This window comes from Hydra vulgaris, chromosome 04 (genome assembly GCF_038396675.1).
Source record: "Hydra vulgaris chromosome 04, alternate assembly HydraT2T_AEP".
NCBI classification, from domain to species: domain Eukaryota; kingdom Metazoa; phylum Cnidaria; class Hydrozoa; order Anthoathecata; family Hydridae; genus Hydra; species Hydra vulgaris.
The window spans coordinates 10,852,501-10,864,801 of NC_088923.1; the positions used below are offsets into that span (position 1 = coordinate 10,852,501).

Sequence of the window (12,301 nt, forward strand, 5' to 3'; positions counted from 1 at the left end):
AATTATTTTTTTATTTAAGAATTATGAGTACTCTTTATATTAATAATTTATAACAGTAATAAAGTATAATAATTAGTCATCGAGTGTGAAAAATGTATAATTAACTCGATTAAACTTCTATGTCATCAGTAAAATACATTGTATAGCGTTTAATTAGTTTTAGGGAAGAAGTGTAGTATGTGTGAATATTTTTTTTTTGTGTGCCTATTTTATCGATACAAACATAAATAGCAACATACAAAAAAAATAAACTTAAAATCTGTATCCATTAAACTTAAATGTTAGAAAAACTGGCACATAGTTATGAAAAACTCTATCTCGATTAAACTTTTGTGCATAGCTCTATATATATGTGTGTGTGTATATATATATATATATATATGTTTATACACATATATATATATATATATATATATATATATATATATATATATATATATATATATATATATATATATATATATATAATTTAATAATGTTATTGTTGTTGTTATTATTATTATTTTTATTAAATGTTATTATTATTATTATTATTCATATATTATTATTAAATTATTTATGGTCACACTTTTCAAGAAATATATATATTTTTTGGTGATGGTGCTGATGGGGTTTTATAAATTTTTAAATCTTTTGATTATTTTATAAATCATTTTTTTTAAACAGAAGTTCAGATGTTGCTTCATTTCCTGATTTCAACAAAGAAATAGAAAACAGGATGTATGTATTCATAGTTTTAATGTTAACTTTTAGTAATAAAATTTCTTTCTTTCAATATGCCAAAACTTTTTGTTGTAGGTTTTATAAACCAAAACAAGTCAAAAACTTTTTTTTTATATATATTTTATAAACCAAAACAAGTCAAAAAATGTTTTTGAATTTATTTTAAAATATAGAGGGTCTCTTCACACCCCTATTGATCTGCATGAAATTGTAAAAAGTAAAATGGAACAGAATTTTTGCTCCAAAAATAATGTCTGGAAGCTTGGGATTTTTAATCTTGAAAACCAACAGTCACAACGAAATGTTCATCTTATATCATCGAGCATGCTGAGAGAAAAATTTCGCAATATCAAATACAGCGAGGTTTTTTATTTATTAATTTGTAACATTAAAAGTTATTGTTTTTGTATAATAAAAGTTTTTTATTTCAACAACTTAATGTTGTTAAAGTTCCAAAAAATGTATTTTTTATCTTTTAAATGAAATCTTAGCTACTTGTTGCTAAGCTACTTGTTGTTAGGTATTCTATTTTATTTTTGTGCATTTTTTATATTTAAGGAAGTTTTGGTGTTTGAAATAAAAGCTAATATAGTTTTTTAAGTTGATGTAGAAAATAATATATTCAGGGGTTGAAATAAGTGTCAGACATTAGCAATATTTGTAATTTACTGGTAATTCAGGTTTTTTGATATGCCTGAAACTTAATAAAGAAAAAACTTAATAAGACAGTCCTGCTACTCCAGAAGGTGCTGCTGTGGAGGCAAAAAAAACAACTTGTTGTTTGAAAAAAATTTAAAACTTTCTTTTGACAATTAAAAGTTTTTTTGCTACATTTATTTTTTTACTATAAATATATGCTGCAGTCGTTTTTCAAAATGCCTTAATATGCTTATTACGTATTTCAAATTGAAAAAAAATTATTAAGAGAAACTCTTTGTAAAACGTTTTTGAAACGAATAATTTTTATGAATTTTTTCAGAACTCTTTGAAAATATGTATTTAATAATGTTTGTAGACATCTAAACTAGCTTATTTTGTAAAAAAGTCAAAATTGATTTTTTTTACCTTTAAGGTGTTTTAAAAAATGGCTGCAGTATGGATGATACATCGAATATGTTGAAATGAGATAATTTGACGCAAAATTTAAAGGCTCTTAACAAAAGCCACTAAACCGAAAAAATTAAAAGTACTTGCAGTTCAGTGCACTTAATAATTTTAAGTATAATGTATTGGTGTTTGCAAAGAAACATTATATAAATCATTTTTTAATATAAACTAATTTTTTTTAAACTTTGTTGCGCTTAACCATCCCTATATAAACAATATATATATAAGCAAATATGTTATTTGTTTATATATATTGTTTATAAAATGTAAAAAATCCACTTATATAATGTTTTATTCAGGATCGTATGTAATATAAATAAACTATTCTAATAATTACAAGTCTTTTTTGCTCAAGCTGTTTTGTTTCGATTTTTTGTATGTATGTTATTATATTTTAAAACATTGACAAGATTGAAAAACACGAAACATATTGTCTCATCCAAGTGGAAAATTAGAAACTTCATTTTTGCCCCCCTCTTGATAATTTCTGATTGCTAAAATTGCATCATCTGCCTCTTAGACCATTAAAAATTATAGGCGCGGCTTTTTTTGTAAATTGTTGAAGCCACAAATTTTTTTGCATGTGTGACGTCACTTTGTGGCAAAAAAACTAGAAAAACAAACTAGAAATAAGTTTTTAGGAAAACTTTTTCTATTAAAGATGTATGGTATGTTTTTATGGGATAAATTCTAACATGGACAAAAACTATTATATATTACTATTGTAATAAATACAAACTCTTATCCGTGAAATGATATACAGTTTTTATACTTTTTTGTGCAATTGTATGGAACATAATTAGATTTAATCATAAAATGTAGGATAAATGCAAAAGGAAACTTGACACACAAAGGTTTATTTTGCCACAAACTGGCATCAATACGCAAAATTTTTTTGGCTTAACTTTTACATTAGCATTTAATATTATTCTTTAGTTTTTAATCATAATTATAAGAATGAACTTTTTTTTTACGACTATGTTTTAGTGGTCTTAGATCTTTTTAGTTTCGTTTGTATAGCGTTACGTACAAATGTCTGTAAGTGTAAACGTCTTTAGCATATGTTGAGTTTGCAAGCATTATATGGAATAATTGCGTATAATATATTTATAAAATGAGGAAACTTAAAATTTTATTTTAAAAATCTTTTTAGCTATATTATTATTTTTTTGCTATAAATACATAAGCAAGATTGAAAAATATCAAAATTTATTACGCTAAGAGGAGGTCTTAAACCCCCCCAAAACAACACTGATGATACCGCACTTAACCACTTAACGCATTTAGCAGAAAAACAAACCTCTCATATAAGCTCTACGTATGCGGAAAAGGTTTGCATGCTAAGTTTTTTGCCTTTAGAGTTTTTCAGAATAAATTGTTACTTAAAAATATTGAAGTAAATAAGGAATAGGTATAAAAATAATTGGTGTGGAATAGATATGTAAATTGGTAAAGACCTGTATTTTACGGATCCCCAAAACTAGGATACATAAGGAGAAAGTGTAGAAAAGTTCGGTTGGAATAGACTTACAAAGACCCATGTTTTTTTGAGTCTGATTTCAGCTAGTTACTATTAATTTTGTGACAAGCCCTCTCAATGACCATAGATAGAAGTGGATTATGGTTCAATATACCAGTTAATTAAATTAGTTTTATTTTTAAATTTGAATTTTTGGATAAAATCAGGACACATTGTTCTGTTACTAAGTAAAGTTAGGCCAAGTACATCTTGTCATCTAAGTCAAAGTGTTTCAATTCATGAGTTATTTTTATAATGCAAAAATAAATAGTTGAATTTGTTGAATTTGTTTATTATCTTTTTTAAAACAAGGACACCAGGTGGTGATAGTGTATTCTAGATTGGACCAGACATAAGTTGTATAGAGATTCTTCTAGGTTTTATTTCTCAGCTAACAAAGTTATGTGCACATTTTTTAATGTTAAGTTGAATGAACCATGAGTTGAAACCCATTGGCAATATTATCAATGTTAGCTTGCAGACAAAGTTTGCTTTCTGAAATGTTAACTACACTGATGGTTTTTGTGTCATCTGCATACATTTCAATGATTATATATCATCAGCAAATGCTCTTGCTGCCAATGTGTTCTGGTAGATCATTGGTATAGATTATAAACAGTGTTGAACCAAGAACTGAGCCTTGGAAAACCCCACTAGCTATCTTTTCTCATTCTGATGAAATATTACCAAAGAGGATGCATTGTGTTCTGTTAAAAAAGTAGGCATTAATCTAATTTAAGACATTCCCCAAGTTTCATACTATTTAACCTGGTGTTTCCATAGTACTTACCTACTAGTTTCATACTATTTAAGTAACCTTTTTCAAATGCTTATTAAAATCAAGAAAAAGAAAATCAAATGGAGGCTCACAAGATTTAATGTAGGTTAAGAAACCCATTTGGATTGACATTTAGAGAGAAGATTGTTAGATACTAAGTGATGCATAACTATTAAAGTGAAAATTTATTTGTATGTTCCATTGACTTTTGAAAAAATTAAATTGCCATTATGTTAGCTCATGAGTTTATTTGATCTTCACCAGTAGATTTGTAACTGTTAAGTGCCTCAAGGTGTTTTAAAATAGAATCATACTTGAATACAAATGTCGAAGAGAGAAGCAGATAAGTGTTTAGCAAGCAGATGTAAGTTTTGATTTTGACGTTCAATAGTAAAGACAGATTAAGAATACCTTGTTCAGTTTGTTGGCAATCAAAACTCTATCACTGCAGACTTGATTGAGTAAGCAACGCAATGTGTTGATGTTGATTGTGCGCAATGTTTACTTACTTTTAACCAGATTTCTAAATCACTTGTACTCATTAGCCAGGGAAATTTTTCTCCGTTTGTTGTTAAGGTTGTGAAACCGAAGCTCTTTCTTTTGTTTGGTTAGTGATAAAAGTCCTTAGGTTAACCAGGGTAGCTTGTTGTTATTATTTAAGAGGGATGCACAGAATGAACTCTTTGCAACCTTTATAGTAGATACTGCAGAAGATTTGGTAGCATTCATTGGCGTCTAAATATTTGAATAGATTTTTCTAGTCGAAATTTTTTTTTTGCTATTGCATATATTCATATTATTTAGTTATTTATATTTAACTTATTGCTTTTCTGAATAGTTTTTTGTTCTCATAAATTGTTTATGATTTTTTAAAAATAAATTCATTTATTGTTTTTGTTTTTTTAATTGCTTTTTTAATGTTTGGTGTTACTCCTTTGATAAATTTTTGTTTTGCAGAAATAATAGATTAGAACAAAATCATTCTCATTTATCAATTACTTATTTTTTACTATTGTTGTTGCTATTATTATAATTACTAGCAGAAAGCAACCCATAATACGGGTTATGGTCAGGCTGTTATGTAATTAATTTTAAATGCCTGTTTTCCAAAATTCAAAGTTGCGAAACATTAATTAATACCCTTTTAGAAAAACGCCTTCAAATTGAAAAAATTAAACCATCTGTCAAATTAACATAAAAAGTATGAGGTAAAATAATTTACCAATTATTTAACATTATTTGAGTAATTTACAACTGACATAGGTCATATCAGTGTGTAAGGCAGAGCCATTTTCCTCAACATTACTAAGTTCAACACAATATGTTTTTAGTTACTCACATAAAATAATAATACTTCATATTGCTTTAAAGTGACGAAAAAAGTTTAATTAAATAATAATTAAATAATAATAAGTGAATGTAAATTATACAGGTGTTATTAATTTTTTGGTATCCCTGTGATACATTTTTCTTTAAAAAAGAAAATTGTCTTTAAAACGTTAAATGCACACAACTAAATAAATTTATTAAAAATAACTAAGCAATTGAGTACAAATACGTTAGAAAAAAAAAAAATTTCATTTACAATTAAATGTGTATAACAAATTGAATAAATTATGTAAACTTTGATCTTTTTTATTGCATTAATGCGTCGTATGTCAAACCTAAAATAAAAATTGTAACAGATAAGTAGACATGAAAGAAAAAAACAAACAAGTAGCCTGTTGTAATGATGCAGCTTGTCAGTGTTGTTTTATGGTGTTATTTCTTGTTGGCTTTTAGTAAACTTTAGTTTAATTTAAAAGACATCACAATAGATTTAAAATATTTTAATTAAAAAGCAAAATAACAAATGCTTTAAGGAGCCAAACTATAAACATTAAAGATAAAAAGTCAAATTAAGATATAAATAAATTGCATATATTTTGCTAAATATATTGTCTTGGCTTATAGTAAATTTTAAAAGCAGTGTTTTCAATAAATTAAACTACCAATTAATTAATTTTAACAATAGAATGTAGCATCATTATATTATAATTGGGTAATGAATCAATTTAACTATATTTAAATTTAATTGGTGAAAAACAAATAAAATTTTAACTGAAAAAGACCAAAACAAATCAAATATACAACATAATATATTAAAAAAAAAAATTACAAATTAAAAAAAAAAAAAATTACAAAATTAATAAAAATAAAAATAAGTCACCGAAGAAAAAGCAGCAACAAAAAAGTTATAAATACCTTCCCTGATAGAAGATATTGGCTGTTTTTTCTTCGGTGTCTCCCAACACCCCTGTATGGATGAGCCCTCTATTTGAAGGAGGGCTCATCCATACTTCCATTACTACACCACTTATTGAAGGACCTCTCCGAAAGAGGCCCTGAGTGTTGGGAGCGATAATTTCTGTACTGCTCAAATGTTAACGAATCTAAAATCACAAAAGCTCTCAAATGTTAACGACTCTAAAATTACAAATAGAAGGATATAATAAAAGTTAAAAAATATTTACAATTTTTTTAAATCAAAATATAAAGCATAACCTCACCATTTTTACAGGATAAAAAGGATGCTAAAAATAAAAAAAAAGAGAGTAAATTAAAAAGGATTAAACGTGTGAAAAATTTTATTTTAATAAAAATATGAGGAAAATACGAACAGCTTAAAAGTGTCATATTTATATTAAATAATTCTTTCACCTATTGCACATATTTCTCCATACAAAGTATACAAAATTTAAAACACAGCCCTACTAGTTATGCTTCTACCAGACACTAAAGACAAAAAATATACCTCAGAATAATCAATAAAATAATATTTACATATAAATAAATATATCATTATAATTTTTTTACCTATTCCCCTCATTTCCTTCATAAAAGTTGTCTAAAATAAGAAAAAAGATAAATAGGCTATAACTAAGTAAAAGCAAACTAAAAATAACTGAAAACTAAACCAAAACTATAAACTAAAATAAACTTTAAATCTTAATATCTGTACCTCAGAAGACAAAGGTGGGTAGTCTAGTTTTTTGCGAAAATGAGTTATGTATGAAACCTTTTTAGTTTTTTCAGTATCTACAGAGGTATAAAAACTGTTGTCCTATGACAATGTGAAACAAAGTTAGGTCAATATAAAAGGTCTGGTGTCCTCACAATGTTTTATTTGAATATTTTACTTGAAATCAATTATTTGCTGCTTGCCGAGTAGCATTTTTAGTATTTTTTCGATTATTAATTTTATCTCGCCTAAGCCTATCTCTTTCATTTCTGCGATGATTAACTTGCCTATTAACATTTCCATTTTCTAAACTAATATCTGCTTCTAGCCTAATATCATCCATTTAAACTTCACTTTTGATTGAAAGTAGTAACAAAAAATCTTAAACGAGTCTTGAAGATTGTGATCTTTCCTATAAAGTTTTTTTTCTACTCTAAATAGCATACACAAATAATTTTTATATATAACAAACTGTCATTTGAAATAAATGATACACTAATCTTACGACTTATATATATATCAGCTAGGAGGTGTTTAAAAAAAAATTAGCAAATAATAAAAAAGTTTTAATAATAAACATACTGCTAACACAGAAAAATTAAAAAAAAACACGCTGTAAACCCTTTTTTGCAAACTTAAATGTTATTTCTTCAAAAAAATTATTAGTAAACGTTTTTAAAAAATTTACAAAACTATACAATATTTTGTTCTTCTATACCACATAAATACATCATCTGATAAATCTAAAATAAAAAATGTAACGAATAAGTAAATAAGAAAAACATTACATACAAAAAATGAAAAAAAAGCTGTTGTGATTTACCAGAGTAGTAGTTGTAAATATTGTTATTTCATGTTAGCTTTTACAAAATAATTTATGCTGGAACATCATGATTCCAAAATATTTATAGCAAAATCATGTAGTAAACAGCGCTAAACACAAAAATCAAATTGAGATAAAACAAATTGTTTATATGGCAAAATAATTTGTCTTGGCTTTTAGTGAATGATTAAAAGCAGTGATTTTTAATAATAAAATTATCTATTTATCATTTTTAACAATAGACACCAACGTGAAGGTAAGCCAAATGTCTATCAACTCAAAAGATAACAAAAAAACAACACCACAGCAACAACACACAACATTATCACACACCAGTTAATATAATATGCATATAACATAATTTAAGTAACATAACATTCATATATAACAGAACATAAGTAACAACATTGCGCAAAATGTTATTAAAATATATTTTATGTATTTTTAGAATAATTAATAATAAAGGCTTGACCTAAAGCAGTAACAGTTTGACACTAAACACTGTTGTGTAACCCTCTGTTATAAGTAGATCTGGCTGGCAAGATTGACAAATCTTGCTCTACACGTTTACCAAGTCATAGCACTTTAAAAACATGAAAACAACATAATGTAAACATATGTACCAACTATAAACATATGTACCAACTATAAACTCAGTAAATGTGTTTAAATATGTGTATAAGGTTAAATATATACCTTATATACATATTTAAACACATTTATAAAACAATTATATAACACATTAACACATACACAAACAATAAAAAAACACCTTACATTATTATAAAAACACATTGATAAAACAACTATAAAGCACATATTACCACATACACATACTTATCAAAAAAGCATATATGCAAACAAGAAACATGTGCAAACAAAAATTTTAAAAATGACACGAGAAAATTTAAAAAGATTCAAAGTAAACAAAATAAATATATACAAAGAATGCTCTTTACCTTCATTTTTTTTTTTCCCATAAGAACTGTAATCCTCATAACAAAATTTAACCTTTACATAAAATAACATGTGGCACGCCATGTCAGTGCTGGCACAAAATTTTAATTTATTTTTCTAAATTTTCTAAAAAAGAACAAAAATAGTTAATAGCATCACAGAAATTTCAAAGTAGTAATAACCAATTTTATGGAAATAGCATTAGTATAGCTTTTTTGTTGCATAAAAAATAATTAGGCCTCATCCATACCCCTATTTTCCTTCTAAAAAATAAAATAATAAAAACTGCTAAAAAAATAAAGCTAAAAGAAAAACTAAAACAAAAAAGATGTAAATGATTTAAAAAATTAATAGGAGTGATCCTTTCTACTTTATATCTAATAAAAATGTTATATATAACTATTTTCTATACTTACTTCAATTATAATATGATTTTAACGATGGTTATTTAACTTAATTCTTTATGTGATATTTCTAAACTAATAAATCTTAATGTAATAATAATTAAATTTCAAAAGGAAAAAAGTTTTAACTCGCTTAAGAGAACTTTCTCCAATGACCGCGTGCATTTTGAGAACGCGCTCTTTCAAAGCCTAGTAACTAATGAAATGGCGTTAAATGTTTTCTGTAGCAATTATATTAAGTTTTTTTTTAATTATGTTTCTAGCATGGTAATTTAAATGTAACAAATTTGATATATATTCTGGAAAACTTTTATAAATACTTTCTAGTACATATATGCATTTAGATAAATATGATAAATATGGTGGTTCATATGTTCACTTGTACGTATATATACATATATATATATATATATATATATATATATATATATATATATATATATATATATATATATATATATATATATATATTCTTTAAATAAAATTTAAAAAAAAATCTTTTGCTACCCCCCTTATTTTTTCAGTACTCATGTGATTGGTCTAACTGACAATCACATGGGTGCATTTTTTTTTCCAAAAATATTAGACAGTTTAAAGCACACTTTCTTAATCCAAGGTAAGAAATGTAAAACCTAAAATTTGTGAATTATTTAGGGTACAGATTAGTTTTAAACTTTACCCAATAAAATTACTTAGTTGCAACTTGTTAAACTGGACGATTTTGAGGAATAGATGAACTTGAGATGATTTTGAGGAAAAGATAAATCTAAGATAATCTTGAAAAAGATAAATCTGAGATGGTTTTGAGGAAGATGAATCTGAGATAATTTTGAAAATGTTTTTAGTAATTTGTGAAGTTATTTTTTAAAATTAAAAATCAATGCACAAAAAGTTTTTAACAATAAAAAATTTGAAAGTTCAAAAATCAGGATATAATTTTACACGGAAGTTCAAACAGCATTGATTACTGCATTGTAAATTGTAATGCATTAAAATTTCTTTTAGGTTGCACCAAGCATTATTTATGAATCTTGTGTTAAACATCAAACACACCAAACTCTTGTGATTGTTGAGGTTTTTTTTAAAGTTTTAGTATTTGCTTATCATTTTTATTTAATTTTTAATCTATATTTAACTTTTGTTGCAGTCTATTTTAGAAAGTGAAGCCAGTGATTCAATTTGCGATTTCTCTGGATTTATATATTTTATTGAAATAAATGATAAAGAGGTAGTTTTTTTTTTGTTTTTTTTTACATTTTTCTTTTTTTTTACATTTTTCATTTTTTTTCTTTTTTTCTTTTTTTTTATAATTTTTTTTTCTTAACAATATTTTTAGGTCCGAGAGGATCTTTTAAAAGCAAAGTTTTTGATACATGACCACCTTCAACGCTATAAAAAACCATCTGTGTTGGCAGTTATTACTAGCACATTTACACAATCATTTGTTGAAAATGAACTTGAAATTAGTAGATTAAAGCAATCTGGACATAAATGCTGGTGTGTGTTGGTTAATGACAAAATAAAGCTTGTTGATAAAGTTCATAGTCAGGTAAAATTTCTTTTGAATGTTTTTGTGTAAGAAGTAGATGAAAAAGAGATATAAGCGAGTTATTACACAACATCAAAGTAGCTTAGCAAACCAGGAAAGTCAAAAGAGTGAATCAAAATCACTAAATATTGTATTTGTTATTGTATTGAATTTTACTTTTCTTTTTTCTGTATATATGTTTATCTAAACAAGGTCATGAGGAGATATTTATCAGATTTAAAAGTTTAATCTGCTAAATGATAATGATAATTAGTTTCTCACTTTTGACAAGTGATAAACTTATCATGAGCACTTTTTTTCAAGAAACAAATCTTTACAAGTTGTTTTACTGAACAACAAATTAATTAGTAAGTTGTTTTAAAAAAGAAGACAAAAAGCTTGTAAATTCAATAAAATAACCCCAAACAAACTACCATTACCCAAGTACCTTGCTTCATTATTTTTCCAAGTTAAAGAAGTATTTAAATGAAAGGGCTGAGCTGTTCAGCCTAAATGAAATAAGAAAGAAACTGAAAAAAATATATATAAGTTGAGCAGTTGTTTCGAAGAAACTCTTACATACATTTATTAAAGCCAGAAAAATTCTGCCACCAGGGGACACTGCAACATGTTGGCTAAAACCAACATATATGAAGTGCTATATATGTTAGGCACTGTAAATATAGTGCTTTTTTTTAAAAAAGAAAAAGTACAATATATATATTTTTTTGAATGTTTTTGAAATTACAATGATTTTTAGTTTTAAAAACTTTCAACCAAGGCCTGAATAATTTCTTATCAACCAAGGCCTTAATAATTTTTAATCATGGAATTAACAGATTCCCAAGCTAGCTTCGATTGATTAACAATATGAAAATAATTAATTAATAAATATGAAGAAGATTATGTATATGATTTACATTATTTAGCACATTGACAGACCTGTAGTTAGAAAAGGTTAAAACAACACAAAAATAAGATCTGTATATAGTATAAATTACAATATTAATGTTTAACAAATTCTTTCAAATTAATTTGCTAGTTTCAACAGTATTTAACATTTGAATATATTTGTTGTAATATATCAATTAAAAGTTGTGGTAATATATCAATCATGCACGTACACACATATATGTGCACATGCATGCATACATAAGTTGTATACATATCCACATATGTATACATATTAATTGTGTATATCTTGTGCTTTTTTTTTTTTAATAAGCTTGAATTATGAATATATACCATACTTATTTATTTGTAATATAAAATTAATATATAAACAGAATTGTCATAATTGGTGGGGTTTTTTAAAGTTAATTAAAAATATAGATGTCTACATTTTAGTTAAAATCAATGGTTGAATGGTTGTTACTAAACTCTTCATGGGATGTTGTTACCAAATCTCTTGCCTCATACATTGAAGACTGTATTATTATTATTTTTTGTATATATACAATA

The 12,301-nt window shown here is 25.5% G+C and overlaps 1 protein-coding gene across 2 annotated transcripts in view; it reads left to right on the top strand.

Annotated features, from left to right (window-relative positions):
• Window positions 1-12,301, top strand: part of LOC100208238 (uncharacterized) — an 82,204-nt gene that overhangs the window by 50,660 nt on the left and 19,243 nt on the right. For both annotated transcript variants that reach the window (XM_065795426.1, XM_065795425.1), the window contains exons 21-26: window positions 667-720; window positions 897-1,086; window positions 10,318-10,386; window positions 10,460-10,540; window positions 10,649-10,861; window positions 12,188-12,269. In XM_065795426.1, coding sequence (XP_065651498.1) covers window positions 667-720; window positions 897-1,086; window positions 10,318-10,386; window positions 10,460-10,540; window positions 10,649-10,861; window positions 12,188-12,269 — 689 coding nt within the window. The remainder of the gene's footprint in view (window positions 1-666; window positions 721-896; window positions 1,087-10,317; window positions 10,387-10,459; window positions 10,541-10,648; window positions 10,862-12,187; window positions 12,270-12,301) is intronic.